The 17,311-nt window shown below is 35.8% G+C and overlaps 1 protein-coding gene across 6 annotated transcripts; it reads left to right on the top strand.

Moving 5' to 3' along the window:
* The first annotated feature begins 10,969 nt into the window (after nucleotides 1-10,969).
* Nucleotides 10,970-16,936, top strand: LOC131631398 (uncharacterized). 6 transcript variants are annotated; one of them, XM_058902205.1, is made up of 11 exons: nucleotides 10,970-11,324; nucleotides 11,486-11,533; nucleotides 11,706-12,499; nucleotides 12,787-13,004; nucleotides 13,136-13,390; nucleotides 13,494-13,898; nucleotides 14,072-14,118; nucleotides 14,326-14,412; nucleotides 14,571-14,629; nucleotides 14,720-14,782; nucleotides 15,501-16,906. In XM_058902205.1, the coding sequence occupies exons 3-6, from the start codon at nucleotides 12,253-12,255 to the stop codon at nucleotides 13,737-13,739; spliced, it is 966 nt and encodes a 321-aa protein (XP_058758188.1). In that variant the 5' UTR covers nucleotides 10,970-11,324; nucleotides 11,486-11,533; nucleotides 11,706-12,252; the 3' UTR covers nucleotides 13,740-13,898; nucleotides 14,072-14,118; nucleotides 14,326-14,412; nucleotides 14,571-14,629; nucleotides 14,720-14,782; nucleotides 15,501-16,906. The 6 variants fall into 6 exon arrangements, with proteins under 6 accessions (XP_058758188.1, XP_058758184.1, XP_058758205.1 ...); XM_058902201.1 differs by having other exon boundaries at nucleotides 14,720-16,936; XM_058902222.1 differs by lacking the exons at nucleotides 14,720-14,782; nucleotides 15,501-16,906 and having other exon boundaries at nucleotides 12,293-12,499; nucleotides 14,571-14,712.
* Nucleotides 16,937-17,311: the final 375 nt, after the last annotated feature.

Below are 17,311 nucleotides of genomic sequence, written 5' to 3'. Positions count from 1 at the left end.
ATGAAAATAACCAAGTCTTAAAATCATCAATCAACACTGGTAAGAAATGACTCATTTATGTGGTTCATCATGAAATATTATAAATAGACCTCTCAAATGGTATTCCGGAGAGCGACCTACGAAATTAAAGAAGACAAAATAATTAAATTCAATTTCATGATATTATGAATATGAATCGAATACAACAAATAATTATGATGATGGTGTAAACCTCGTTACACCTCATTCCTATAGAAGATTAGAGCTTTCACTTTCACCTTTTTAAGCGACAATACCCACAACAATTCATCATAAGTAAGATAATTAATAGAAGAATAGCGTTATTTAGTAAGAATTATTAGCAACAATTTTTTTTTTTTTAAATTCAACAAATAATGACTACACAATATTTTGCTATAAATAGTATCGTAACATGTTTAAAGCAAAACACTTTTTAAAGCCATTTCGGTAACATATTTATATAGAAACATAGAATTAAAAATAAAATAGATTACTTCTCAACTTACACTATATATATCTATAAACATGGATAGAGAGTTGGGACAATATTTCAACTGCCACCAACGTGGCCATGAATAAAGGGAAGAAATATTAATTGAGTCAAAAGAATTTTAAAAAATAATAAATAAGAATAAATAATTAAAGGAATAAATAATAATAAAAATTGAAAATTACAAAAATTACAAAAAAAAAACCAAAATAATAATAATAATGATAACTAAATAAAAATTTATCCTTAATTTCGGCATTAAAAGTTGCTTAAAATACTTAACAATTCTTACCAAAAAATAATTGTTTCATGATAATATTCTAAGAAGTTAGTAAGTGTTATTTTTATATGAGAAAAAAGAAAATGCACTGACAGTGTAAAATATGTTTACATTGTAAACCAATGAGGAACATGCACTAGAGCAGAAAAGACTTTTTACATCGGGCGAAAAGCACATTTTCCATCGGGTTTGGGACCGATGTAAATCCAAGCGATGTAGTAAATCAAAGACATTTTACATCCGGCGTTAGCCCGATGTGAAAAATACACCTACTACATCAGTTGACTATTACGTCTAATGTGAAATATGGGGTTAATTTTTTTTAAATGTAGGTTTTTACATCGGTTGCCTTTCTGGCCCGATGTAAAATATGAGTTTTTACATCGGTTGCAAGGTGCACCCGATGTAATATGTATGCTATCTTTCTTAAAAAAATAGACTATTTTTTAGCGGAATCGAAGTGGAGTACCTGTAGTTTTTTTTGGTACCTAATTTTTCATATTTTTGGTACCTAATTTTTCATACGTGTACACAAGAAACTTATCATACATCTAACAAGAATTTCAAAACTAGTACATAATTTATTCCAATCTCACATTTCTTACATAACAAACATGGGACATGAAATCCAACACAAAAAACTATACGAAGCTTATTTTACACACGCATATGCATCTCCTAATTATACAATGTGACATAAGAAAAGTTGAATTATAAGGAGCCTTTAATTCATACATTACAACTTTTTTAGAACTGATTACTCTTGCAGCCTGCAACAACAGCTTCCTCAGCAGTCAGATAAACTCTCCCACCTATTTTATCAACAAACTTCGACACCTTCATCTAAGGGGGCACATGTTCTGAAAGCGGGTATGAAGTGAGAGATAGTGAGTGATTCTAAAAGTAGTAGTAAAATTATCATTAAAGGATCCTTAATGATATATATTAGACTCTAGTAAATTTTGCTTCATCAGCAAAGTTTAACAGAGATTAAGCTTATTTGATGTACAGTACCTAATATAATATCGTTCTCCACCTAAAATGTCACTCTTAATACTATAGACCAAAATAATTGGTCTATTCTCATCCTTGTTTTGCATTCTATTTCTTGTGTCATTGTGTTACACAATAATTCCAAATTAACAGTAAATTTGTTCTTACCAAAATATTGACAGAAAGAACTCCACGTTAGAATGAACTCAAGTATATACAAGTCTGAATGATGATGGTGATAATAGAACATAATAGATCTGAAACTAAATCTATTACAGAACCCAAGGATATACCCAAACAATCTTAGAATGAACTCAACTCTTCCTTTATTTAAAGTTTGAGACATGATTTACCTGAGCTTAATGACGATCTTGGTCTCCCGAATCACAGCGGTTGCAAGGGTTTTCGATTGAGAGGCGGAGAAATTGAGGGATAAGGTAACTCACGGTGCTTAGGATTTGAGAGGAAGATCTTAGAGTCCTGAAAAAAAATTTAGACTCGTGAGAGGATTTGAAGATTTTCGATTGAGATTTGTAAAGATTTTGGGATTTTGGAAATTTTAGGGTTTTGGCAAAACTGGTAGCTTTGGATCGCAGCTTTTGGATGACTTGGTTTTGGAGGGTAGAAATTTGAAAGTGGAAAATCCTTACATCGGTTTTGAATATAACCCGATGTGTGCCAATCTTTCACTTCGATTGTGTGTATGGCCCGATGTGGGGGTCTGTTATAACAAAATTTTAGTTTATTTACAATACTGCCACCGTATTTTATTTTTTTATCATTCGATTTTTCACATCGGGGAAAATCTAGGCCCGATGTAAAATCCTTTATAACAAAATTTTATTTTATTTACCAAACTGCCAATGTGTTATATTTTTCTCTAAATTATATTTTTCACATCGTATATTTTGATACCTGATGTAAAATGTCATATTTTTAGTAGTGATGCATCACAATAAATCTCAATTTTATTTTTAAAATATTGAAATGACATGACAATTGTAAGAGTTTTTATTGGTTGTATGTGTAGAATTGTTTTACACTGACAGTGCACTATTTTTAAACAGTGCACTATTTTTAAACTCTTTTTATATTAATATTTTTACCTTTATGTTTGAGAAATAGAGTATATTTGAAAGTAAAATTAAATTAGTGATTGTTAATAGATAGAAAAGAAGATGGAGAGAGTGGTGACGAATTATTTTTAGTGATTGTTAATAGAGAGAAAAGAATGTGGAGAGAGTGGAGAGGAGTTTCGAAATCAAGATAGTTGATGCATTATGGTTTAAAATTAATAATATAATAAAATTGTTCTCATAAATGTAGATTACTTTGTGTTTTTTGTGGATTACATTTGGAAGATATAAACCATATTTTCATTAAATGTAATGTAATTAAGCTTGTTTGGAAAGATATTGGTGAGTGGGTGGATTTCTCGGGATGGAAGGAGGAAGATTGCACTCCGCTTTTTATGGAATGGTATGCTTTAAGTAGGAGGAAAAAAATTAAAGAAGGTAAATTGGGGGTGTTATGGTTGGCCACTTGTTGGATAATTTGGTTGACAAGAAATGACTTTTGCTTTAAACAAGAGGTTTGGAATGTAAATGATATAGTGTGGAAAATCAAGACTTTGGTGTGGAGATGGTCTTTCTTTGGTGATATTACTTATTCCAGTTGTAACTTTTACGATTTTTGTAAAGACCCGTAGTCTTTTTATCGTGATTGTAATTGGTTTGTAATATCCTTTTTGCCGGACTTGTTCCGGTTTTGTGTATTAAGGTTGAAGAACCCTTAGTTCTCCCATTAATATAATTCTTGCTTTAAAAAAAAAATATACATTAAAAAAAGTAGTTAATATCTAAGTTATCATTTTCGTATATAAGAGGGTAGTTTATAAAAAAAGCACTTGGGTTATGCTGATTTTAATAACAAATTAAATAAGTAATAATAAAATTAATAAAAAGAAAAAGTTAGTTATAGTTTTTAAAAACCATAAATTATTTATTTATTAAAAGAAAAAAAATGGAAAGATATAGAAGACATAATAAATTAGTGGAGGTAATTATCAAAGAAATAACTAGTTATCAAAGAAATAATAGTTTATCAATTAAAATAAAAAATAATTAAGTTAGTGGTGTAAATAATAAAATAAAATAAATAAATAAAAATATATAAATAACAAATTACAGAATTAACCTCAATTTTGGCGCCAATTTTTTTTTAAGAGATTTAACAACTTTAATTAATAAGATATGAGAGTTAAACAAAATAGAGATGAAAGAGGAGTTAGCTCCAAAAGCCATTTATTATTTGACAATTTATCAACATATCCCATGCATCTCTCACGCACCACCGAATTGACTATTTTGTCCTCGTGCATCCGTAGATGCATCTCTGGAAGCATCCCTTTTTTGTTTAACGTTGCTTTGTTCCGTAGATGCATCTACGGAAGTCTTCCGTATGTGGATCTACGGAAATGTTTGGTGTTATAACTCGCGTCAGACTTTTCCCCTCCCTCAGTCTCTTCATCTCAAACTCAAACACAAACTCAAACTCTCCTCATACTCTCTCAACTTCAAATCTCTTTCAAGTTCAACTTCAAATCTCGTGTCAACATCAACTTCAAACAAGTTCAAAGCGATATTTTAATCGGTAAGTTTTTCGAATTTTTAGTTAATTTAGAGTAGTTTTAAAATTCAATTGGAACGTGATATTTAGGAGTAGAAATGAATTGATAAGTTTAACAATAGTGTTTAGAGACAATGTAGGGTTTGTTTGACGTTTTAAACGGACGATCAAGCCACAAAAAAAGAGTTTGTAGTGGATGGACTGACTCAGACGCCATTGTTACATTTATGAGTTTCAGTTGCTTCCGTAGATCCATTTACGGAAGAGATGGACGTTGGGGATTTCCGTAGATCCATCTACGGAAGTACCCAATGTATTGACAACTAACATGCTTCTGTAGGTCCATCTACGGAAGTACCCAATGTTTTTTAAACTAACATACTTACGTAGGTGCATATATGGAAAGAGTATTTTTTTTTAAATTTCTTATTTATTAATATTTCATGTACGGTTACCTATGCAAACATTATGACTCACGGGCCAAATAGAGATATACATGGGAGGACTGCGCAACACACATCTGTGCGTCGCAGACGGCGTGTGTTATATCTCAGGTGACTGATGGAGCTGCTGTTTCACCTGATACACCCGCTCCAGTCGGGACTTCTACATCTGTCCCAGTTGAGGGGGTCTCAGCTCCTGTTCCAGTTCATACACCCGCTACAGTCGGGCATTCTACAGCTGTCCCAATTGAGGGGCCTTCCCCGTCTACTACTACTTCACAGAGGCCCCGGGATGATGCAAAGAGTTCTTCACAGATGCCACCACCCTGCAGATGTCGTCGTGGCACTACTTCTACTTCTACTCTTGTGCCTGTGGCAGTGACGGGCGATGCAAGATCTGTTGTGCCACCTACGCAGGGACACGAGGACGAGCCTGGGAGTTCTGTAGACGCATCCCTTTTGACAGGGTATGACGAGCATGCAGCTAGGCGTATATGGGATGGAGAGGTAAATTTTATTTGTTAATTACTTTTTATTTTCGTCAGTTCTGACCTTGCTTATTACTAAGCATTTGAATTATTTAAAATTTTCAGAGTAGGGATGCCCAGAGGTTCTACAACCATGGGAGGAATATTAAAGATCTCGCGCAACCTGACGAGTCATGGTTTCAAGAGGTACTGGAAGCTTCAGGCATGAGGGACCTATGTATGCTCGACTACGATACCATACATAATGGTATGCTTGCGGCTTTTGTGGAGAGATGGCATCCTGAGACATCCTCATTTCATCTACCCCACTGTGAGATTACCATCATCCTAGATGATGTGGCATGCCTACTTCATCTACCTATCAGGGGTACCCTCCTTTGTCATAGTAGGCTGACGAAAGTGAAAGCTCAGGAGATGGTGATTGTTGAGCTGGGGGCTGATATCGATGACGCCCTTAAGGAGGTGGAGAGGACACGAGGGGCCCACGTCAGGTTTAGATTCCTGCAGAGACAGTATGATGCAGAGCTCACTGCGGCACAATAGGCTGAGGAGGACGAGTTGGAGCAGGCTACACACAGAGAGGGGGCGCTGAGATGCTACTTCCTATATTTGATAGGCACTCAGCTCTTTGTGGACACGAGCTCGTCGTACACAGACGTCGTCTACCTGAGGTCTTAGCTCCTCTCGCTATGACTCGCAGGCAGTTAGATGAGGTATTTGCAGACTGGGAGCATCACATGGTCCCTGAGGAGGCACGAGCGACGCTAGCAGAGCACGATTGGAGCTGTGCCGAGGGGTACATCATATGGTACTATAGAGTCTCACATCCATACATGCTTCCAGCTGCATAGGGAGGTCCTCCCAGACCAGCCCACGAGGAGATTCTCCGTGCGCATCAGGGACAAGCTCAGTTGGACCACAATCAAGATCTTCTTCCTCTGTATCGTCAGATAGATGACAGGGGCATCAGAGCCATTGCAGAGGGTTTATTCCCTGAGGGGACTGCTTCTAGGTGTGTGCTGGATGATATGATCAGGATGGCAGAGAGTGCATTTTTGTCCCGTCGACATCGTGCCAGGACCCGTGGGACATTTGATGCTAGGGGTAGAGTCAGCAGAGCCTTTGGTGGATTCAGAGGGGATGCGCAGGATGGTACGCAGGAGGACACCCGACATACTCAGTAGTTATATTAGATGATGTATATTTTATTTTTGTATGTTTTTGATGATGTACTCGACACTTTGACTTTCATTATTTATATATTGCATTTTTATTGGTCTATGTACTCTTTTAAATGCATTACTGTTTAAATAACTCTCAATTGGCGAGAGTAAGATATGGCAGACATGCCATAAAATTAACTTCAAAGAAACGAGTGATTATTTCAAAAAATTGGGTGATCTACAATACATTCAAAAAATATAATATTATTCAGTAGATGGATCTACGGAAGTACCTTTGTTTTAAAAATATTGGGTGCTTCCGTAGATACATCTACAAAAGTATTGATAAACTGAATATAAGGTGAAATTAACTGTGTCTTCTTTTGTTTTATACGCTTTCGTAGATGCATCTACGAAAGGAATCAAATTTTTTTAAAATATAGAGTGGTTCCGAATATGCATCTACAGAAACAAGGACAAAAATAAAAATTTGCATGGTGTATAAAATATGCACAGGGTGCATTGAGAAACTTTCTTTATTTTCTATCACACAAATAAACCTGCTATCAGACACTAAAGAGGTATATTATAAATTAAAAGCAATCAAAAAAGTATAATTGAATAAATGAAACAAAAGTAAATTTATTCAAAAAAATTAAAATTCAGACATATTTGTAGTTTAATTGGTTTTAAGGAAGCACAGCAGTGGCGGAGCCAGAAATTTTAGGCAGCCTGGGCAAAAATTTTACACCATTGATTATTCATCTGTTTTAATTTTCACACCTTATTTTTACTAATTTTGCCCCTGATTTTATCTAAAAGTCGACTATTAAATTGGGGGGAGTACAAAGAAAATAGGGGTTGAGCCTGGGCGCTTGCCCGGGCTAGCTGGGCCTTGGCTCCTCCCCTGAAGCACAGTAGTCATAGGTACGGTACGGTCCCTCATGTGTGGATTTTTCTTTTTCATATTTAATGTTTCATTGTTTCTTCATTTACCACTGGAAGGACCTTTCCCTTTCAATTCAAGTTCCACATGCTTCCATATAAGCTCACTGTGCCAATCGATGATCCTACCAAAATATCACACATCATATTTAAATTCTTTATTTTCTTTCCTTTAAAATGTACAAGTTGACAGATAAAAAACATTTAGAAAAAAACTTTAAATATAAAATTATCATTTAAATTATTAAAGCATTTTTTTTAAATGTAACATTTTGTTTAATCACTATTAATTTGGCATAAAAAATAAAATATCATTATTGAATATTTATACAAAAAAAAAACAATTTGCTATAATTATTTTAACTCATGCATTACAAAAGCTAGACCGTAGGTCTTTAAGGTGCACAAATTATTGAATTTATAATTAAATAATTCAATAGATTAGATGAAATAATAACACCTTTTAGTAGGTTTGATGTCATATTTATATATTTTTAAAGTGGGTCCAACAAAAAATAGAATTTGCATATATTTATTAATTAAAAATTATAAATAAAGGGTTAATAATGATTTACCCACTGCAATACAGACGTGTTTTGATTTATCCTTTTTTTTTTAAATATCCCCCTATAATTTTGGAGTACCCTCCTAAGCGTGTAAAAACTAGGATGGTAAATAAAAAAAAACTTTTATAGGGGTATAATTTTTCCATTTTGGAGGCAAAAGACTTAGAATTTTAATATTTCAAGGAAGTTTTTAAAAACTTTTTTTAAAAGGGGAGTAAATCAAAACATGTCTATATTATAGGGGGTAAATGACTATTAACCCTAAATAAAACATATTTATATTTTTATAGCTTTAGTTTTATTAACTCTTTTTACAAAAAATTTAATTAATCAATTTGTAGTGGTATAAATGGAAGATATCTAGGAGGCAGGGCGAACGACATACGCTTTGTCAATCGTCCTTCGCAAGTTGCTCTTTCATGGGTTCGAGAGTCCACATTCAAGATCGAACGCCCTTTTTTCGAATATGTCATCCGAACTTCTTGTTTCTCTATTCACGATGCTCAATCGTGTGAAGAGTGTATACCAAGTCAACAAATGTCGCATATGAAGTCGTGAAACTTAATTACACCTTCCGGATTTCAGGGAATCAACCACCCATTCATGTGGTGGTGGTTCTATTCTAGGGAGACTCAGCCTGGACCCATGTGGCTATAAATATATCAGTATCATCATACTAAAGGACCCAACTTAACAACAATAGAAAATACAAGATACAATTACTTATCAACCCTAAAGCCTTTGACTATTCTTATCCAATAGGGATTGTCAAGCATTTATACTTTTATCAAGTACAATTGGCATCCATTGTGGGGGCTTCGGTACAACTATCATGAGCCACACACAAATCATTTACCCATAGTTTCTTTCATTATATTCTCATGAGGATGTTCAGGGAAAGTTCCAAAAAGAAACCCACCATCATAGGAGGTTTCACTGGAGGAGGAGAATTTTGCTCTTGGAGAAGATATGCATGACAAGTGTTATAAACAAACATCACACCTACAAAAGCTCTCAGCGTCTCTGGTAGGGATTAGGAGCCTAGAATTACCTTTTAAAGAGAAGACACGATCAATGTACTACCCCACAACAATAATCCCATGGTAATCATGGTTCTGCATGCCAACTGGGACGTGAAGCATGTGTTAATTGACCTTGACAGCTCTGCAGACATCCTGTTCCAGAGCACCTTCTAAGCGCTCCATATGGATCCCTGTAACATTGGATCTTTCCAGGGGTCCTTGATCGGCCTATCGGGCGAATAGGTGCAGGTCAACAACCATAAAGGTAAAATATCTCGTTGTAGACGCCACACCTCCTACAACATCATCCTAGGGAGGCCTGCATTTAACCTACTTGGGGAGGTCATGTCCATCATCCACTTAAGCCTAAAATATCCACTACCTAATGGGCGCGTGGGTACAACCAGATGAGATCAGGGGATCTCCCAAGAGTGTTACCTAAGTAGCTTGGAAGCAAAGGGGGAACCCTTCACCCTATCTTCCATTCTTCTCCAGAAGTGAATGACACTGATACCATAAGGTAGGACCAAAAATTAGGGAACAAAGTGAAATGATTACCAGGTCTAGATTGGGCCCTTACATCGTCAAGTCACTAAAGTTTGGCACGTCGTTGTCTGAATCTAAAGAGGATGATTTCAGCACTCTACTGAAGTAAAACATTGACCTGTTCGCCTGGGCATCCTCGGATGTGCCTGGCATAGATACCATAGTGTTGTATCATTGCCTCGCCATAGGATCCTCAATTAAGCTTGTATCTCAGAGAAAACACAAGGTTGAGGAATAAAAGAGAACAACCATTGACGAGGAAGTTCAAGAGCCGACAAACGTCAATTTCATGACAGAGATCAAATACCCTTCGTGGTTGGCTAATATGGTTTTCGTGAGAAAGGCATCAAACATGTTGCATATGTGTGTTGATTTCGCCGACCTCAATGTTGTATGTCCCAAATATTTGTATCCTCTCCCTAACATAGATCACCTAATTGATGAATCTTCGGGTTACAAAACCTTGAGTTTCATGGATACCTATTCAGAGTACAAACATATTAAATGGATCCTTTAGATAATCCAAGACGGCGTTCATGTCAAACCATTGTAAATATTACTATAATGTCATGTCTTTTGGGCTCAATAACATCGACGCCACCTATTAGATGCTCGTGGACACAATGTTATTCAAGAAAATAGGACATAACCTGGAGGTTTACATTAATGACATGATCGTGAAGATATCAGAAGAGGGAGCCATGTGGAAGACTTAGTAAATATCCTTGGATTAGTCAAGAGTTACAACATGCGCTTTAATCCATACAAGTGTTCATTTGGCCTACAAGCAGTAATATTCTTGGGTTTCATGCTCACCAAAAAGGCATAGAGGCAAACCCAGGAAAATGTCAAGCCATCATAGACATGAGGTTCCCCTTCAATGTCAATGAGGTTTAGTAGCTAACCGAGCATTTAGCCGCCCTCTTTCATTTTCTTTTCTATGCGGGTGACAAGACTTTCCACTTCTTCTCCGTGTTGAAGAAAAAAGGAGAAGTTTGAATGGACGGACAAATGCGAACAAATGTTCTCGAAGTTGAAGGCATTCTGAGCGTCACCATCCATTCTAACACGCCAATAGTTGGTTCACCATTATATCTCTACTTGCACTAGTGCAAAAATGACAATACAATTTATAAATTTACACCCATTATACTAAAAACGGGTGTAAATAAGACATAAGATGGCAAATTTGTAAATAAAGTCTCATTTTTAGTATTAACAAGTAATCATGGACACCCTATTTTTAAAAAATGGGTGTAAATTAAAAAAAAAATATTATAATCAAGTGTTTATTACTCCTATTTTTTTTCAATAATGGGCGTAAATATGAAAAGTAAAATAAATTTAATTTCTGTAAAATAGTAAAAGTTAATATTTATATTTCTCTTCCTCGTTTCATTGAACCCTAATCACCATTTTTATGCTCTTAATTTTCACCGTGTCAACTCCATATGTTTCAAACCTCAATTCCACATCCACCATGAATCATTCTTCCCAACCCGAAACACCACCACCCTCTGATTCCATCACCTCGTCACAACCCGAACCGCCACCACCGTCTGATTCTCTTCATCTTCGACTCGGAGCCACCAACCACCATCGTGTAACAAAAAACGACACCGTTTCGATCAATGGTTAAGGGTTTGCACAGCCAAGACCTCCCCGCCGATGTAGCACATGTCGTCGATCAGCTAGAGCGCCACTGCTTGGCTCCCGATGGATCTCTCATCTCCAAGCCTCTCTACAACGATCTACAACTCGTAATACTCTCTCAATGCTCTCTATGTGTTTGTTGAATTTCCTCACATAATTGGAAAATGGGTGCTTCATTTTATCATTAAAAACTCGACCCATTTTGTTAAATGTCCAATAAATTGAATAAAAGTTTGGTGGGTACTGAAATGTGCTGTTTGATTTGCAGGCTAGAGAGGAAATGTGCAGGGAACGACTTCGATATCTCGAAGCCATGGTATGTGAATGTTATCTTGTGTTTGGGTTACAGATTGGATTTAAACCATATGCATTGTTTGATTGTAATGTAAATAATGAATTAAATTCACATATGCCACTGCATCAAGAACATTTCAACAACTTCATTCATGTTCATTCACTTCTTTAAGCATATTTTGTTTGGGTTACAGATTGGATTTAAACCATCTGCACTGTCACTTCAATCTAAACCAATTGTACACTTACTTTCATTGAAATTATTCTGTTTGGAAGAAGTGTGCGATGAAGTATTGAAATGAGGTCTTGGTACGGTGGGTCAAACTTTCGGTACGGCGGCGAGGGGTAGACCTGCTAGGTTAACACTCCAACCCTCAAGTTAGTTATTGAGCGAGAGGTAATATGAAATTAGGAATGAATTGAATACCTGAAACGGCGTGCTACGATCTTTATATAGTATAGGCATTAGAACCGTCCTCGTGTAATCCGACGCCTTTTGAGTTTTGCGGATGACCGTTCGATTAGATATCAACGGTGAGAGATATGATGGAGGGTGTGATCACTTGTTCTTGGGGGAAGTGAGGGTTCACCTGTTCGGTGTGACTTCCCTTTCGGCGCTTGTTATTGAGCTTTCTTTGCGGGCCTTGCTGACTGCACAAAACATTTGATGCCTGTTACTTAGTGTCTACCACTTATCTTCCCCTGCAAATAATTTTTCTTTTGCCTTTTATAATTTGGCTAATGGTAGGTATTCCTGGGGTTAAACCATTGTTGCTTGAAGGGTATGGTGTTCGCTTGGTCACTTATGATCTTCCTGGTTTTGGGGAGAGTGATCCGCATCCCAACCGAAATTTCAATTCATCAGCTATGGATATGTTGCATCTAGTCGATGCTGTCAATGTAACTGATAAGTTCTGGGTGTTGTGTCATTCAAGTGGATGCATTCATGCTTGGGCTTCGCTGAGATATATTCCCGAGAGAATTGCAGGTTCCCTTTTTTCAAAATTTTATTGTCTTGATACCTTTGAAGGATTCATTTTAAACTTTGCATCTGAAAACGGCTTATAAGTTATAGTAACGAATTTGTATGTGAGCATTTTTTTAAATGTTTAAAATTTAAAATGATAATAATGTTTTTCTTTGGTGATATGTGGCTCTATCTCGATTCATGTAAGCTAATGTGAAGAAAATGTCAATTGTGGTTATACCAATGTAATAATTTCTAGTTGTTTGTGTACCCGCTGTTGATGACTTGTATATTACATGAAATTACAGGTGCTGCAATGTTAGCCCCTATGGTTAATCCATATGAGTCACACATGACTAAAGATGAGATGAAAAGAACTTGGGAGAAGTGGCTTCCAAGGAGAAAATATATGTATTCCTTGGCTTATAGATTTCCAAAGCTTCTCTCTTTTTTCTATCGGAAAAGTTTCTTGCCGGAAAAGCATGACCGCGTTGACAAGCAATTTTCACTTTCACTAGGAAAGAAGGTGAGCTGCGACAACCTTGAAATTGAATAATGTTGAAAGGGATACAACGTGTGCGAATGTTTTCTTTATTGCCAATAGCCATTTAGGGCTGTTATGATCTGTTGACAATCTAATTCATATATGTTGTTCAGGATGAAATTCTTGTCGACGAACCTGCATTCCAAGAGTTTTGGCAGAGGGATTTAGAGGAGTCAGTTCGCCAGGGAAACATGAAACCATTTATAGAGGAAGCTGTACTGCAGGTATCTAAATGGGATTTCGACATCGAAGAACTTCGTGTGCATAAGAAGTGTCGAACAGGAAGCTTGCTTCTTTGGTTGAAGTCCATGTACGGTCAGACAGAATTTGAACCCGCAGGATATCTCGGCCGTATACACATATGGCAGGTTTGAACATGTTCTTTGAGTATTTCCGACTTATTTTTTTGAACTGGAGTTCAACTCAATGCAATTTAGGAATCTTACATTTCCCTTTTGAATTCTCAATCAGGGATTGGACGATAGGGTGGTCCCGCCATCAATGATGGAATACATAGAAAGGGTGTTACCAGAAGCTGTAACTCACAAGCTTCCTAATGAGGGTCACTTCTCCTATTACTTTTTCTGTGATGAATGCCATGAGAAGATATTCTCCACTCTTTTTGGAACTCCTCAAGGTCCGCTTGAACGACAAGAGGAAACTGCATTTGAGAAAAACATGGAAGATGCTTTACAAGTATCTGATTCTGATTTCTGATATGGAATGATGTGAAACTGATGGTATACACGAGTTCGGTTTGGATGTAAATAACACAGGCGGCTCCTATAGGCAACACAGTAAAGCTTCAAAGGATAGAGTTTTCAGTATTCAGAAGGATTCTTAAGTTTTGAGCCACAAAAGCTTTTGGAGATATAGGTAAAAGTGTGCCACCTACATTGTATTTACTAACCTTCCACTGTCCGAAATCGAACTGTATCTTAACTGCATTATCGAATTTAGAATGTTCATCCGATTGACCGTTAACTCAGCTGCAAAACCATGCCTGTTACTTAGTGTCTACCACTTATCTGTTAATACATTTGATGCAGGCGAAGCGTTTGCCATGATGATGGCATCTTTTGTTGCTCTTGTAGAGGTGACTTCTTTTTTAAGATATTCTCTTTTTTAATTGGTGTAAGATTTGGTTTCTGTTTAATTGTTATTCTTGAAGAAATTATTCTTAAATTGTACATTCCGTTATTATTATTTTCCGGAACTATGGGGTATTTTATCAGTGCAATGAAGCTTACTTATGTTGAAGTAAAATTAAGTTATATACTCACGTGCTTCTTGCGGTTCACAGTCTACCGGAGCTTTCATTGCCGTATATAGGCATGCAAGTGCAACACCATTACCGCCTTCTATTCTTAGTCGAGGTATCGGTTGGCAGGTACAGACACAACTAAATCTTGCTTTTATAAATGATAATTGTAATAATGGTAAAATTTCATAATTGATTTGATATAAATGTTGATTTTTAACCAAGCTATCAAGTAGAACTTTCAATTTTAAGTATAATTCCTCATGCATCTTATTTATGTTTGTTAGGGAGTTGGCATTTTGTTATCAGGATTGTTTGGAACAATTACCGGATCGTCCGTGTCTGTGTAAGAATGAAATTATTCTGTTCATATTATTTACTAAGAGCAAGCAAACACTAGTAGAAATGAAAGTGATTTATTTTGTTTTCTATTCAGAGAAAATGCAGGTCTTTTAATCTCAAATGACTGAGATGATAATATCACTAAATGTCTCTAAAGGTGCATTCTACTATGTTGTTTATCACTATTATTACTGGATTTCATTCTTGATAGAGTTTTTCTTTCATTTTGTGTCTATATGAGATGGTATTGTAGTTTTCATTCCAAGCTAGCTTTATAAAAAGAGCAATATAGTATGAGTGATGAAAAGTCATTGAATATGTTAGTCTATTTTTCTTTATCAAGAAAGACAAATATAGGTGTGAGCAAACTTAGGCTGTTTCTGGAAGAAATACTACAAAAGAGGTTTATTTGCAATAGAATTTATCAAAACCCATCATTTTTTATATTTAAATTCTAAGCTAAATCTGACAAATCAGTTACAGCTAAACAATGATTTTTATTAAAATAGGGTGTAATTAAGAACGTATCTACACCCGATTTTTATTAAAATAGAGTGTAATTAAAAACGTAATTACGCTCAATTACACCTGATTTTTATTAAAATAGGGTGTAATTAAAAACGTAATTACGCCCAATTACACCCGATTTTTGTTAAAATAGGGTGTAATTAAAAACGTAATTATGCCCAATTACACCCGATTTTTGTTAAAATGGGGAGTAATTAAGAACGTATTTACACCTGATTTACACTCGTTTTAAACGGGTGTAAATTCGTTAGACATTTCTCACCCGGTGGATATACACCCGATTTTTATTAAAAATAATGGGTGTAAATTTAATAAAAAACGGGTGTAAATTAACATTTTTGTACTAGTGTTGTTTGTTAGTGATCAGAAGATAGAAAGGCTCACATTGGTGATAGTGGTGACCGCAAAAAAGCTTAGACCTTATCTTCAAGAACATCAGATATTGGTAAAAACAAACTATCATACATGCCAAGTCCTTAAGAAGACATACCTGGTTGGAAGAATGATATCTTAGACAGTCAAACTGTGTGAATACAATGTCCACTATATTCCTAATTAAAGACATCACATCGGTCCTGACAAATTTTCTAGTAGAGTTCAGCACACCCATCAACAAGAAGATTTTCCCCCTTTTGGATCTTAGTGGAGGGAGCCTCTAATCAAAGGGAGCAACGTCACGATAGTGCTAGAAAGACCATATGACTTATTGATCGTGTAGTAATTAAAGTATATTTCTTGTACTTTTGAATTAATATTTTTCCTTTTGATTAAAAAAAAAAGAGTTAAAAGTTGCTCCATTTTGCTACCATATCTATTGATCCCGGATCCTTTGACTCCTTAACTTTGTTAGATCGATAGTTGAGCCAGTTTTTAAACTATTGGATGAAAGTTTAAGATGGTGACCACCATTTTAATTAAGGACAAAACATCGGTAATAAATCTTCACACTCATGTTTGGTCTTCATAGTTCCAGATTACTCCTACATGTTCATTGATTAGACAGGTCACACAAACTTGTCTACCAGAGGAGAAAAAACGTGGTAATTTTTTCTTTCCTTTAATATAAACTAAACATTAATGTACTATAATAGATTGCAATATTGATAGGAAGATTCCTATCAAGACTACAAAATTAGGGTTTTCTAACTAAAAGGGGAAGAACACTACAAGTAAAGGAAATTAAAAATAAAGATAACTTTGATTTCATTGATAATTTTTCCCACCTCTCAATGAGTACATATATAGTAATAAAGGATAGCAACTAAAAGCCCAATAACTAATTAAAGGCCCAAATACTACTAGAATCCAATAACAATACTAATAACTATTAATATAAATTCTATAATACTCTCCTATCATTGCCGCGGGGTTCACTTGAACCTTGTCCTCAAGGTTCTAAAATCAATATGAGAGTAGAGATATCGTTCCTGGATCCCATTGCTTGAATAACAAATTATCACTGATTATTTGCAACACAAACTCCAGAATTTGAAAAATCAATTTTCTCATGTAAGATGATTCCACTGCATCCAAAGATGTCTCTATGGGACATAAAATCCGACAAAACTTAGTCACTTTCCCAGAAGCTGCTATGCGTACGTCAGCCTCATTATCATGAAGCAATCCAACATAAGCAGGGACCAACTCCGATCCGGTGGGTTTCCGGCCTACAGCTTCATAGAGCTCAAACAACTGATTTGCAGCCATGTAACAGACACGCCACAATTTATCCCGAGAGAAATTAACCATAACTAGGAGTATATGTGCAACACAATCTTGTGGCTCCAACAATTTTCCAAGAGCAGAATTGTTAAAAATTGACATGATGTCAGCCTTAAAATGAGTATACTCAACAGTTGCAGCAAATTTTCCTAGACTTGTTGCATCAGATATTATAACCATAGGCATGTCATCCTGACATAACTGAGTGTATATTGATCTTAACCCTGTCTTTGTAGTTACTGGTGCAGTAGGGTGTATATGCGACTCAACAGCTTTATTTAGATTAGATATTATTTTCATCCCCTCAACACGAGCATAGTAGTCTCCATTGATGATGGCTGGGATTAAGACCGAAACGACGTTTAGAGTAGCAGTCGGAAAACTCAAAACGGTATCATCATTCACAAGTTGGGTTGAAGTCACATCAAGCTGACTA

The sequence above is a fragment of the Vicia villosa genome, linkage group LG1, assembly GCF_029867415.1.
Source record: "Vicia villosa cultivar HV-30 ecotype Madison, WI linkage group LG1, Vvil1.0, whole genome shotgun sequence".
NCBI classification, from domain to species: Eukaryota; Viridiplantae; Streptophyta; class Magnoliopsida; order Fabales; family Fabaceae; genus Vicia; species Vicia villosa.
Note: the sequence above shows the minus strand (reverse complement) of the source record. Positions and strands in the feature narration are given on the sequence as shown.